Source organism: Elgaria multicarinata, chromosome 2 (assembly GCF_023053635.1).
Source record: "Elgaria multicarinata webbii isolate HBS135686 ecotype San Diego chromosome 2, rElgMul1.1.pri, whole genome shotgun sequence".
In the NCBI taxonomy this organism is placed as follows: domain Eukaryota; kingdom Metazoa; phylum Chordata; class Lepidosauria; order Squamata; family Anguidae; genus Elgaria; species Elgaria multicarinata.
Window position 1 is genome coordinate 112,760,258 of NC_086172.1, and position 14,966 is coordinate 112,775,223.

General features: G+C 39.4%; 1 protein-coding gene across 2 annotated transcripts in view; it reads left to right on the top strand.

Moving 5' to 3' along the window:
• The first annotated feature begins 2,104 nt into the window (after positions 1 to 2,104).
• The window catches only part of PDHX (pyruvate dehydrogenase complex component X), a 62,242-nt gene continuing 49,380 nt past the window's right edge, over positions 2,105 to 14,966 (top strand). For both annotated transcript variants that reach the window (XM_063117419.1, XM_063117420.1), the window contains exons 1-2: positions 2,105 to 2,249; positions 11,314 to 11,397. In XM_063117419.1, the coding sequence (XP_062973489.1) occupies positions 2,108 to 2,249; positions 11,314 to 11,397 (226 nt within the window). In that variant the 5' untranslated portion in view covers positions 2,105 to 2,107. The remainder of the gene's footprint in view (positions 2,250 to 11,313; positions 11,398 to 14,966) is intronic.

A 14,966-nucleotide genomic window follows, 5' to 3' on the forward strand; every position in this document is an offset into this window, starting at 1 on the left:
GTCTGCTGAACCCGAAAGGAAGAAAGGCCCTGGGCCCTTCCCTACTCCTGGCGCGGGGAGGAGCATTCGTGGAGCCGCTTGCAAAACAAGCGGCTGAGGGAGAGGGGTTAAAGGCGCAATAAAGACAATGAATTTGACATCTGTAGCCTTTCGTCTCAGGATTGAGCAACCAGAGCAGCACAAGTGTGGTGCTGTGGTGGAATGATTAACATCCTCATCCGTTGCATTTTTACTCAAAAGCCCTACTAAGCAGTGGAAGCTGGTGGCTCTGATGTTAGTGGGGGCTATGAATCTGCTCTGGGTTTCAGTCAGAACCAGTCAGAACTCTAAAGGAGCTACCCAAGGTGCTGAATCCTATCTTCCCCAAACTTTGGATAGCTCCTTTAGAAATCTGATTGGTTCTGACTGCAACTCAGAGTGAGTACACAGCCCCACTGACATTGGAACCACCAGCCTCTACTGCTACTAAATTTAATGGGATTTGCTCCCAAGTCAGGGTGCATAAGATTTGCAGTCACAGGCTAATTTTTATCCAGCAGAGACAATCCCTATTTGTGGCAAACTACTGCTCCAATTTTGCCGTTTGGGGATGCTATTTTACATGTTTGTTTGGAGTGCATGTATCTGCACTGGTAGATAGACCCTTGGTCTGATTCAGTATGGCTCTTCTTATGTTCTTATTACTCTTCTACTTTTGTCCTAAATTATACTGCTGAAATAAAGGAAGCTCTATGTATGTATGTGTTTGTAGGCACACAACCAGGAGTGGGGGTTTTGTGTGGAAGGCCTGTGAGCCATGTTCAGTTCTGATACTCAACATAAGTTCCTGAGCTCAGAATTCTTTATAATTTTCCGTGTATGTCTCTTGTACCAGGCTCCAGTTGGTGGACCTTGGGGTTTTGCAAAATCAGAGTAGATCCAATAAGCTAAAGTGTGCTTTAGATTAGTTCATTGTGGGCAGTATCCATCATGCAAGTGGGGGCCATCGAAGTTTACATTCTGCAAGTGGTGCTCATTGCTTGTGCAACAGGGATTCAGCACTTCCTTTAGGAACTGGAAATGCTAATTTCTGGAATGGGTTGGAGCTGCTTGGCAGAGCTCACTTAAAGGAGCTCTGCTGACCTGTCCTGATCCAGAAACTAGTGTAAAATTACACTAGCATTTCCGTTCATTTTGGGGGCAGCTTGTGGAACAGAATTGGTGGTGATCCCCTACTTGTGAGATTGAATCAGTGGTGGGCCCTGGTTACAGAACAGCCCACTTGGACACTTCCCTGTGTATTCCTTGAAGCAAATTCAAAAAGGGAGAGGCTGTAGGTCCTATTGTGTAAGACAACTGTGGGCAGACTTCAGGCTTGTCAGATCAACTTTGTTTTTTACTAGAACCCCAAGATGCCAGAGCCATTCTGAGACTAGGAATGTGTTTTATTATCAGAACCGAACTGAGTTCTATGTTCCTTCACACAAGGTTACCCCAAACTTTTACCACGGTCCCGGTTACCCCAAACTTTCTTCATTTCAGCAAGCTAATTTAGGTAGAAAAATATTTTTGTTTTTCGTTGTTGTTCTCGTTGTTGTTGCTGCTGCTACTTTAAAACAAGAGGGAGTCAGAAGTCCTTTCCAATCTGCAAATCACCCAAAGATCTATCTTCTGTCCTCCCCTTACTGTAGGGATTGTCACATTTTGTTGGACAAAGGCCATGTGCCCTAAAGGGGAAAAAAAACTGTATGACAAGCAGAAAATTAACTGAAACAGCATTCCCTAGCATGGAAACGTGTTGGGATAGCTCCACCTGTTGATTTTCTGCCTCTTGTGCAGCTGTTAAAGGCACAGCTCCTCTACATACATTTTTTTTAAAGATGGAAAGCCCGCTTCAGACAGGGACAAACTCCTGCTGCCTTCTGCTTCTTTGATCCGAGCAAATCAATATTACAATTTCGTACGAAGCACTTTGAATCCAAGGAGTGTGGTTCCATGTATGAGGCATGACATCTGTGGGTATTTTTGTTCAGGCAGTGAAGGCACACGATGCCGTAGCGGGAGTATTTTCTTTCAGGCAGCGGTATAGACAGCCCTCGGTTGTGGGAAGGGGGGGAAAGAGGAGAAGATGGCAGCCTCCTTATGGCTGAGCAACTGCAGCAGAGGAGCTGTAAACCTTTTGCTAGGCAGGCATTTAGCGCGGGGGCCTCTTGGCTCTCTCTCCCATGTGGGAGGCTGGAGGTTTCTGCATAGGACTCAGGATTTGTTGGGTAAGTATTTGGTTAGTTATGGATAACGCGCCCCGTTAATTCACTGCCGGTAAGCGATGGGACTGGGCTGTAGATGTGTGAAGACAACAGTGACATTGAAAAGGAAGATCAGACGGTGGGCCTGAGTTTATATGTACACGTGTGGGTGAGAGAGACAGTGAGACGCGAGGCCGGGAGAGAAAACATTTTTATTTAATGGCAAGGACACAAGGTTAAATATGTCTGTTTTATTGCTTTGTTATTATACAACAGTTATGTTGAGAAGGGGGGGTCATAAGTGTTAGTATGTGGGGGTGAATGATGAGGTTTGGGATTCCCAATGGCCATGATATAGGTATGTTTCTTGGGACCATAACAGTCATTATTTTAAGGATGTGGCCCTATGCGTGTTTAGATTTGGGGATGCTGGGAGTTGTCGGATGTTTTTTCTGTCTAAACATGCAGAAGGATAAACTGCATCGAGTAGCCAGTGGAGGCTGGTGGCTCAGATGTCAGTGGGAAGGTGAATTCATTCCAGGTTTCAGTCAGGATCAGTCAGAACTCTTAACTGCTTTGCACTTTGGGTAGCTCCATTAGAGTTCGGACTGGTAGTGACTGAAACACAGAGCAAATTCACCACCCTGCTGACATCAGAGCCACCAGTCTCCACTACTAGTAGCTACATCTCCTCCTCCTCCTCCTCTTCTTTTTTATTTTTTCCTTTAGAGTAAGTGGAGGGTGTCTGTCTGTTATCAGGGATATCAGGGCTTTTACCTGGGATGTAAGGAGGATATTCAGATCTAGATCCTGCCCCTCTAGAGTAAAAGAAAAAGAAGACGTAGCTTTTTGATATAAATTTAAGGAGCAATCCTATGCATGTTTAGACAGAAAAAATCCTACAACTCCCAGTATTCCACAGACAAGTGCTTGCTGGGGGTATGCTGGGAGTTATAAGACTTTGCACCCTTAAAGTAATGTCTGTTTTGGCCCTTGTTGTAATTGTTTTTACTTGGGTCATTGAGAACTAACAAAGTAATTTTTGAAAAGCTCTGAAACTGCCATAGCTTTTGGAGATGTTACTTTAGCAGAAGGGTTTTGTTTTTAAGTCATTATATATACATACACATACTTGGCTGTCTTTTGTAAAGTGAAATGTTCATGAATGTATATATCTATTTATAAAAACATTTTTAGTCTGCTTTTTGTGATAATACCCCCCCAAGAGGTTTACACAAAAGAACAAATCCAAAAGTATCAAGCAAAGGAAAAACAAAATAAAATGCAACTTACCGCCTTACATTTTTTTAAAGGTTGCTACCATTTTTTAAAAACCTTCTTTAATATTAAAATTAAAAGTTACAAAACCTTAACAAAAAGAAAAATCTGCCAATTTCAGGTAAAAGTAAATGATTTATGTATTGTATTTATTGCATTTCTATAATGCCCAATAGCCTAAGGTCTCTGGGCAGTTTAGAAATTGGTTCTGATTCTCCAATATAATAATAATAATAATAGAGTTTAAAGCATTTCACACAGACCATCTGAATTATCTTTCTAACAATCAGGGGTTCAGTATTATCCCCACATAGATTACACTTCAGAATAGTTGTTCATGCCCATCAGTCCAAAAATACTCAATTAGATGGAGGGCAAGGGATAGATGGTTACCTGGAAATAGGTCACACTGTGTTCTGCACATTAGTGATTTCATAGCTTAGGTGAAATATGAAATGAGAACAACAGTTTACACTGTACCAATATGCCACACATTCTCTGAGATCTGTTGAATGGCAAGATCCTTAGTGCATTCTTCATATCTCGTAGTGCATTAATTTTCTTTTTAATCAGACTAACATGTTGTATACCTTTATTTAAATTTGTGATAGAATACTGGCACACAAGGAAGTTTTGTAGATTAGGCAGACTGGCCATGCCACTCTGTGTGCATGTCAGTCTGCCTAATCTACACAAGATATGCTATATATATCTTCTGAGAAAATGTTCACAGCTTAGCAGTACTGATCCACTCTGGATCTATAAACAGTTGGCTTACATTGACAGTACTATACTATTGTCCCATAGCACTGGCCCAGTAAATGTCTTAAGGCAGCTGATGGTACTAATTGTGTTTGGGTCAGAGAATCATAGGTAAATGGCTCTGAGTTGCCTGTGTGAGGAGTAGGATATAGAATGAAAGAACATTGCAATAGCAGTTACTGCTTCCCATCCTGTCTGTGGCTTTGATGGCATGAGAACCTATAAAATTGAGCTGGCTATCTCTGTAAAGCCAAACTCCTATGTTCATTGGGAAAGGTGACTGAAGCATTAGTGTCTCAAACCCTGTAGCTTTGCCTATGACATGTTTCTCAGCATTAAGATTAATTTGAACCTGCAGGTGGCAGAAATAGATCATCTTTAGCATACATATACAATTTCTTTAAATGAATATTTTCACTGAAAGAGTGTTTCTTAGTAGGCAATCTGATGCCCTCGAGATGTTTTGGACTACAACTCCCAAAATTCCCAACCATTGTCCATGTTGTCTGAGAGTGATGGAAATTATAGTCCAAAACATCTGGAGAGCACCAGTTGCTTACGCTAGATATTATTATTATTATTATTATTATTATTTGTATCCCGCCTTTTGCCTAGTTGGTGCAGATAGAAGAGTAAAGGGAAAGGTGCTAAATTGAAAAATGATTGGGCCACTTATCTTACTATTAATATGCTGATGAAAATTGTAAGCTTCTGAAAATGTTTAGTCTAAGCATGTATTAATTTATTCGGTGCATACTACATTTATGTTGATATTCTTTCTTATAACAATTTTTGTTTGAGCGGTAAACAGGTTTTTAAGAAAACAAATTCCACATCGAAACAAAACAAACATATACATAGCCACAAAAATAAAAGAAAACAAAACTAAAAATATTGCGATCACGTGCCCATCCATGTTCTTGATTTTGATTACATATAGTTCTAAATATGCTGAGCAAATATCTGGACATAATGGTTGGTGACGATATATTTTTTGAAGTTTTCAGAACAAATTGGGTGACTGGAAGATCTGTGGAATTAAAGGATTTTAATCTTGGTTCATTTGCCCTTTGATAATATTTAAGCTATAGCTGACAAGACACTAATGGCCCAGTCACAATAATTGGCTCTGTATTTCTGAACTGGCAGCTGTTCTCACCAAAGCTAGGAAGTGGCCTGTTCCTCATCTCTTTTGTACCATAAAATCTGTAGGCCTTGCTGGGCTTGTAACCGATTCTCTTCCCTTCTCTTATATTTACATATATTGTTGGTGCAGCTTCCTCTCCTTCTTTCTCAGGGACAGAAGGAAGGCTGGTACTAGCAAGGCTCAATGGAGACATGAGATCCTCCCAGCTTGAGCTTAAGTGGAGTGCACCATTGTTTGTGCCAATGTAGTTTGGGGACACAGTCCTGTCCAGATGGCCATCAGCCTCCGAACTCAGAGACTGACGGGCATCTTATGCAGAGTGGAAGGAGTATGAAGGTGATTTTCATCTTCATGCTCCTCCCACTCTGTATATCAGCTAGATGGGCTTTTTTCAGTACTCTCTCCAAGGAGGTGAGGAGCTCTGACTCCTGAAACTAATGTTGGCATGCTAGCTCTGACATTGGATCCAGGAATCTGGATTATTCTCTTCCCCTCCTCCCCGCCCTGACTGTGTTTAGGGGCAATAAGATTGCTCTCTAGAACTCTTGTTTGAGATCTGTCAGTAGGGATGTGCAGCAGTTGGTTGAGGGTGAGAACGACATAGTAATGAATAGCACTAGCTACATCTCTCATAGAACTCAGCAATGATTTTATTTATTTTAATATGTTTATGCCACTTATGTCTAGTTGGCATTAGCATGGGTTAACTGAGGAACAGAGCTGAGAAATTTTATGCAACACATTTTATTTCATAGCACAAACTATGCATGCACTCAGCTCAGACTGACAGTAGTAAATAGTAGGAAACACAGACATAATTGTGTAAGCCTGTTGTGGATTTGTGAATGTAGTTTTTTGGATCTCTACTTACTGTGCTTTAGCCAGATCGTTGCAGGATGCCTTTAATGCCCTGTGACCTGGGAGGCCCAGATTCAAATATTATTCACTCATGGAGCTTATTGGATGACCGTGGGCCAATAGTACCCAGCCAGACTTTACAGAGTTGTTTTGGGATAAATCAATATAATTCCATGTACATTTAATCTGATTTGTGGATTAAAAATAAGCATATTATACATTACATATAACTTTTTGGTCGCTTTATGAGAGGTGCCCTTCATCCAAAGTAGAACTGTAAAATTTATGGAAATTTTGAAGCCATGGAAAATGAGGTTTTTTTCTGTTACCCCTCCCCCCACCGGAAAGTTTGGGATAATTGAAAAATCCATAACACTAATTTTGTTAGTGTTCTTTAAAGATGTAAAGTCACTTTAGGAACTTAAAATGTGTTATGGATAACCCGGTTTGCTCATTAAATTATCAACATTATTTAAAAATAATTATTGTCTGAATAAGCAATACTTTTAAATCTAATATACCAAACATGATAATTTATTTGCAATCCAAATGATACATAATACATAATTATACACAATACACTTAAGGTTCTTATTTTATGTCTGACCAGAGGAAATGTCAGCAAGTATTCCCTGAAACATCTGAATCATCCAAAAGAAGCAGGAAGAGTTGAGGAAAACTGGTGTACAGCACCTGTTTTCTATTTGTGAACGATTGGTTTCCTTTAGGCATATAGGGATGGTGTTTTTTTCTTTGGTTTTAGTGGCAGCGGTTAAAGGCCAAGGAAGCATTTCCTAACGGTGAGATCTAATTGGGAACTTTATTAATAATTCTGGCAGTGAGTTCGACCCAAGCCTCAATGTTATTTTAAAAAAGAAAAAGGGAAATAGAGTTGGGATAGCATGCATATTCTATTGCATGCGGTGAGAGTGGCAGGATAATCTGGAATGTTTCTCTCAGGTGGGGTTTGAGAACTGCATTCATTGACTGCTACAGCATTAACCAGAACAAGCCCCAAAACAAAAGACTCTATAAATTTTGGTGACAAATTGGTTAACAAGGCAGCAGTTCCAGGGAGGGTGCAATCCCTGCGTGGGTCTGTGGATGGTGATGAAATTGGCCTCTAGACCAGTGGAAATTGCTCACTGCTACTATAGAACAAAACCCAAACTGTCAATTCACCCATATTATGATATGGTGGCTAGTCCACATTGGGAAATGGAGCATGACTTTGAGTCTCCCTAAATTACTATTAGTAAAAGATACATTAGAGGAATACTTTTAATAAGGAAAGAACTATGCAGGGTTTCTTGCAGAGAGGATTTTTAAAAGGCCTCTCATTTTTTCACCAATGGCTTCAAAATTTCCAGATGTTTGACATCTGTAGTCTTTCATAAAAGTCTTCCTATACCTAGAAATTATTTGAGGGGAGAAAAATCCAGGTAGCAATATATGAACACAAATATTTCATAATCCAAACATTTCCAATTTTTCAGGAAAACCCCCAGAAAAGATCTTTGGAGGAACAAATGGTGCGTGTGTGCTTCCCCCCTTTAATTTCTCTGTTTTTTCTTCCCTGGGCCTTCACATCTCTAGTCCAAATATATTCAAACACTATACCTTTTCAAATTAGTTTTGTATGCCCTATAACATAGGGCTTCACACTCTATAGAATTATATAGTTCAGAATATTTAGTCCTGACTTCAATGAGATGCTTTGGGTACATGCTTTGTGTGATTAGGCATTATTTTAAAGAGTTCTAGACTCATGTACTTGCATCTATCATGCAGGTAGAACATGTTGGCATGTAACAGATGCATGTTGGCTAATGTTTAAGACATTTAAACATAATTTTAGTGCCTACCCACCTTGTGCTTTACAATACAATTAATGTCTTGCCTTAATCAGACACAAGGAATAATGATAATTAATTAATGCTTTCAGTAAGTATTCATGTGCATTGTCTTAGTAATCGATCCAGCAACTAAGCAAGGTTGAGCAGCATTATTATCTCCATATTACAGTGGTCGATTGAGAGATAACTACTTGCTTAAGGCCATTTATTAAATCTTAGATAAGATGCGTTTTGAAATAGTGGATTTCCAATTTGTTCCTAACAACTGTGTCACTGAAGCTGTTGTAACATTTATGGGATGGCATATAGTCCACGTTGTATACTTTTGTTTAAAGGTGGGATATAAATGAATAATAATATTAATAAAAGAGGAAAGACTTGTTGGGTTACTTAGTTAGCCACTTATTCAAATCATATATGCATTTTGCATCAATTAACACTCTCACAGTTGAATCCTAAACTGTGGCATGCCTCATGGCTCAGTCTGATGCATGTTTTGTTGTTTATTCGTTCAGTCGCTTCCGACTCTTCGTGACTTCATGGACCAGCCCACGCCAGAGCTTTCTGTCGGCTGTCGCCACCCCTAGCTCCCCCAAGGTCAAGTCTGTCACTTCCAGAATATTATCCATCCATCTTGCCCTTGGTCGGCCCCTCTTCCTTTTGCCTTCCGCTTTCCCTAGCATCAGCCTCTTCTCCAGGGTATCCTGTCTTCTCATTATGTGGCCAAAGTACTTCAGTTTTGCCTTTAATACCATTCCCTCAAGAATTTTCTCAGAATTTTCCTCCAACACCACAGTTCAAAAGCATCTATCTTCCTTTGCTCAGCTTTCCTTATGGTCCAGCTCTTGCAGACATAGGTTACTACTGGGAATACCATTGCTTTAACTATGCGGACCTTTGTTGTCAGTGTGGTGTCTCTGCTCTTAACTATTTTATCAAGATTTGTCATTGCTCTCCTCCTAAGAAGTAAACGTCTTCTGATTTCCTGGCTGCAGTCAGCGTCTGCAGTAATCTTTGTGCCCAGAAATACAAAGTCTGTCACTGCCTCCACGTTTTCTCCCTCTATTTGCCAGTTATCAATCAAGCTGGTTGCCATAATCTTGTTTTTTTTGAGGTTTAACTGCAACCCAGCTTTTGCACTTTCGATTGCACCTGAAAGCTCTACCAGTCTAGACATTTGGGAATTTCAGCATGGTTAAAATAGTTGATGATCTACAGGTACCACATAAAATCTTTCCTGTTTTAAAAAATATCTTCCAACACTTCGTAATCATTTCATATCAGCACAGCCCACCAATGTGGCCTTTAGTACTTCTAAATATTAGAAATACGAAATCTCTATCCCAATCTCTTTCAGGAAGTTTGTCCTTTTTTTTAAAGGCTTCTGATACTTTCCCTCTAAAGGGAAGCGGTTTTCTCTGAAAGAAGCTTCGGCAATGGAACATTTTATGCTACTTCTCTCCACAGCCACTCCTCCACGCGCCTGCTTGGAGTTTCTCAATTCTCACCCTTCTCTTCCAATCTGCTTGGTAGATGGCATTTTTTTAGTAGCTAGCATTCTGTGTGTGTCTGTGTTGGCTGATAAGGAGTGCATTTCTCGTCTGCCACGACAGGTTACACTAGTTTCTTAGCAGGCTGCTAAAATAAAAAAGTTGGCCAATAAACCTTTGTGGATTTATTTACAAGGCAAAGGTAGCATATTTTAAACACCAGAGCAACCAACTACTCTGAATTGCATAATTATGTAATGATTTAATGACTATGTGACTTAGTCTCATTCTCTTCCCTTAAATCAATCCCTCTTGCATTACTGTGTTGCTGTCAAGCTTCATGACTGCTGAAATTACACCTCCCTGAATACAAGGGAGATGGATGACAAAGCCATCAAGATACATGCATTTTATGAAGTAACTGGAACTTTAAGGTGTAAGGTATTCCCAGTATAATTATGTCAGACTTTATATTTTATGTGTTAAGATCTATTTCTTCACAACATGGTACAATCTACATTATGGGGTAAACCAAACGTATTTTGGGGGTTCTTTGGAGTGTTCTATAGCCTATATTCCCAGAAATTGCCTGCCTGCATGTACAAAAGCCCATCTATTACAGTGGCTGGAGAACAGATTCATTTGTTTGATTGATGTAGACCTTGTCTTTCAACACCCCCCCCCCAAAAAAGAATAGGGCTCAAGGTGACTAACAGCAATAAAATTAAGATTGAAATAACGTAGTTAAAAGAATATTTTGTCCCTTGTCATCTAGGTAAGACAGTCATGAAGCTCTTAATAATAGAATGTAACAGGACCCTCTGTTTATCTACACAATGCTTGACTCTGGTTTTTGTTGTTGTTTTTCATGAGACCACATTTCACAATATGGTCTGATTTTGCAACATCATGTTTGGTTACCTTTCTTGCCTAATGTATATGACCCATTTCTAGAATTTCTCTGTTAATGATGTAACTCTGACAAATTACTTCACAGGCAGGTTACTGTAGTCTCTTTACTTCACAAATTGGTAGAATTTGATTTTGCCATGTATTGCTCAAGCCCAGTCTGGAATCAATAAGAATATATCATTAGATTACACTCTAGCCTCCAAAATCCCTTCAAAATGTGTTGCTCTTTATGATTACTTACTGATATTATTGACAGGCTAGGTTAAATGTGAAAGGCATATCTGGTACCTGTAGAAATGAAGTTAGGGTAGATTCCAAAACTGAAATACTTCTCGTATAATATGAAATAGTTTCTCATTAGTAGTTTCCTGGTCATTTTGTTTGACGTTGGTGTTTTCACACACACACGTGTGTGTGTGGACTGAGTTGAGCATGTAGCACACAACCTTGCCCAAACTTTCATCTCAGCCCATGTTTACTTGTGCCAGCACTCAACTCTCGGTATTAATTTTGTTAGGTGAACATATTACAAGTTGTGCTTGTGGTAAACTCCTTGTACAGCCACTACACTGATTATAATTTGGTCCATATTCTAGCTGTGAATTTGGTGCAACTTGTGGAATCATTCTCTGTGGAGTGGTTCTGAAGTAATTCCAATGGAGGTCACAAGAGCTTCCTTCTGTGTAAGTGTGGTTTAGGCTGTGTAAGCGTGACTCCAGTAAGTGTGGTTATTACAAATACTGTTAAAATTAAACAATATTAATAACTTTCCTTTTCCTCCCTAGGTACCCCAGCTGTTAAAATCCTTATGCCTGCCCTATCACCTACAATGGAAGAAGGAAATATAGTGAAATGGCTGAAAAAGGAAGGTGAATCCTAATTATTTGTATACTGTTTTTGAACACTGAGAATTTCATGATGGTCTCCCCCATCTGTGTTGCCAGCTCCTCCTCCACCCAAACGGAGGAAAAGTGTACAGTGATTGATATAACTTTAAAATATTTTCTCTGGGCACAAGCTTTAAGTTGCAGAAAGCCTTGAGCTGCCAAAATTGCTGTCACATGTCAGTGCTTCTCCTGGAGCTTTCTGGCACAGGCTTCTGGCGGGGGTGCTTATTCAAAGGGAATTGCTATTTGACTTTACTCTGTGGCTGTTTGCAAGGCTGAGTGAATGAATTCTGGTCTCCAACCCATCTACAGCGCAAATAGGTGATAGCGTTCCCTTTTTGAAAGTTCGCTTACATTTAACCCTTAGTAAAAGTAGTGGGAAAGTTGCACAGTAGGAAGGGAGTTATACTCCATCCTGCTCCCTGCTGTTCTAATGTTTTGTTTTGCTTTGCTTTTTACTTGCAGAGGGCAGTATTCAACACTGCCACTCTGCCTCCACTTGTTTGTAGCTCTTGTGGGCTACTTCCTAAACAGACTCTAAATATGGGTGGAAGTGCTCATTTCCGGAGCAGGGCAAGTCAGCGGAGCTCCTTCTGCAGGCTGTGCTGACCTGGCCCATTCCGGAAATGCGTGTTTCTGCTCATTTCCAATTGCTTAGGGAATCATGGTAGGTCTCACCAGCACATTGGATACTGCCCAGAGAGTTTTCTACATAGACAATTTGTGATTTTCCTGCTCTGCACATACTGAAGAGGTTCAGCCCATTCCACCTCAGGACTGTGCCCCTTTAGTTCTTCTTACCTCTTCTCAATATGTACCAGATCTAAATTGGTAGAAAGAGATGTCCCCTAAATGCAGGGAGATGTCCCCTAAATGCAGGGAGGCATAAATTCTGACATGGCTTCGTGAGTTCTTTGGACTTTTAGTGCTCTATAAAATATTCCAGGCTGACACTATTAATAATGTAATAACAGCCTGTCATTAGTGTTAATGACTTTTTGAAAAATTCTCCCTGTTCCCTGGTGCCATCTCTAAATTAGGAAAGGCTTATTTTTTTAAAGAAACCCCACACTACGACTGACTAACTTTTCACGAAATTATATTTTGGGTCATCATTCATCACTCACTGTTCTTCTGGACTCTTCTCACCTAAAAATAACTGCTCCATATTAAGCGTGCTGGAGACTTTAAATTCTTGTTATTAAACTATGTTTTTAAAGATGGCTTAAAGGGGAAAAAATGAAATTACTGTCTGAATTCTGAGGGCAGTATCCAAGCATGCTGCAGCGCTCCCACTCAATCTGTTGCCCAAGTGGGGCCCACCTCTCGTGCAACAGGGAGCCAGCAGTTCAAAAAACAACCTCAAAAAGAAGTGGAATGTTTGTTTCAGCGGAGGTTTCTATTGCAAGGTCTGCTGACCTGCCCTGTTCCAAAAATGAGTGTTTCCACTTGTTTTTGGTTGTTTTTTGAACTGTTAGTTCCCCATTGTTCTAGCGGTGGGACCCGTTAGTGTGCAGGCAGGTTTGGATACTGTCTGTGAAAAATTGCATTGAAGTGTTTCTTAAAAATAGTGGTAGAAGCGTTCTCTATTTTTAATAAAGCAACCAAGGTGTTAGATTTCATTTATTTATTGTTAATCCCATAGTATTAACAAAGACTCTTGTTCAGATTTGTGGTTCCCAGTTTCAGTTATGAAAGTGAAGGGTTTACTTGATCATCTTTATAAGATAAAGCAAAATGAGGGAATGGTTGGTCCTTTGAAGTTGTAGAATGGACTGGACCTTCCTTCTGAGTTGATTCCTGTATTTGACAAATGTGTAAGCAGAAGTTCTTTAATATGTATTTTTTCATTTGAATTCTTTGGACTTAAAATCTCTATTGTAAATGCTTGATTTCCATTTGAATCTGGAAGATTTTGTATCTCTTATCAATGTTTCAAACAGAAAGAGATCTTGAGGTTGTGGAGGACAGCATGAAGAAAATATCAATCCAGTGTGCAGCTGCTGTGAAAAATGTAAATCCCATGTTAGGCATAATTGGGAAAGGAATCGAGAATAAAACTGCCAAGATCATACTCGCCCAATACAAATCAGTGGTGTGACCACATTTGGAATACTGTATATAATTCTGGTCATTGCTTCTGAAACAGGAAATCATAGATTTGGAAAAAGTGCAGAAAAGAGCAACTAAAATGATCAAGGGCTGGAGAAAGTCCCCTACAAGGAAAGTTTACAGCATCTGGGATTGTTTAACTTAATGAAAAGACGACTAAGGGGAGACAGAGGTATTCAAAATTCTTCATGATGTGGAGAAAATGGATAGGGATTCATTTCTCTTCCTCTCTCATAATATAGTAGAACCTACAGTCATCCCATAAAGCTGACTGGTGGGAGATTCAGGAGAGAGAAAGGGATGTAGTGATAGCCACCAATTTGGATGGCTTTAAAATGGGATTGGACAAATTTCTGGAGGAGAAGGCTATCAATGGCTACTAGTCCTGATGGCTATATGCTACTTCCAGTATCAGAGGTAGAATGCCTATGTACATCAATTGCTGGGGAACATGGGCTGGAGGGTGTATATGTATTGGTATCTCCTCTGTGGAACTTTGACATTCTGAATAAACAGAATGTGATGTATGAGGCTAAGGTATTAGAATAATGGCAAAACCTCTGAAATACTACATTTTCTAATCCATCCAATTCTTCAGGCTTTATTTAAAGTAGCCCTGTAGGGAGGAAAATAGAAAATAAAAATATTTTGTTACAGGTGTTTTATTGAACAGATAAATAGCCCATTATTTCTTGAAGTGAAATGTTTGCAGAGACCAGATATTGATTTGAAAGAAGTTTGTTGTGTGACTGTGGTTTGTTGTTCCCAAAGGAACCTGAGTTATAAAAAGATATAAAAAAATATATACCTCTCAATAGTCTCTGTATTTTTTCTTCTTCATAAATGTAATAGAGGAAGTGAAAGACAAAGAAAAGTGTCTCATGTCAGTGACACAGCTATTAAACTGTAATTGCTCAATGTTTCAGTTTTTTTTAAAAAAATATTATAAAGAAAGCAAAGACAAATCCAATTTAGGGCTTAAACAAGTCAGGTTTTTCCCCCTTTTAGGCAAGACTGTTCAAGTCTTTTTGATATTTTAATGAAAACTTCATTACATACAAACTTGTTATACAGTCAAGTCTTTGTTACTTCAGTGCTTTAAAGAGAAGGTATCTATTAGACCTTGGAACCTTTCAGGAGCTCTCCAGGTTCTGACTATAATCCAATTTTAATGGCAGGCATCCAGCTGGCCTTCAATTTGCAAAGTAGTCTGAGTTCATAAGACTGTTATCACAAGGAACCAGATGTGTCTATGATCTTGAATTTAGAAGAAAATTCTAGTTAAAATTATTCCGTTTTAGGGATGGCTTTGTATGTAGTAATCTTCTGTCATGAACAAATACTCCTTTTTAAAATGAAAGGTGCATTTTTAGAAGGATTCTTCATTCAAAATGAGATGGTGAAAAGAGCTGAGCTTGCAGAATTGCTTCTCAAATTTG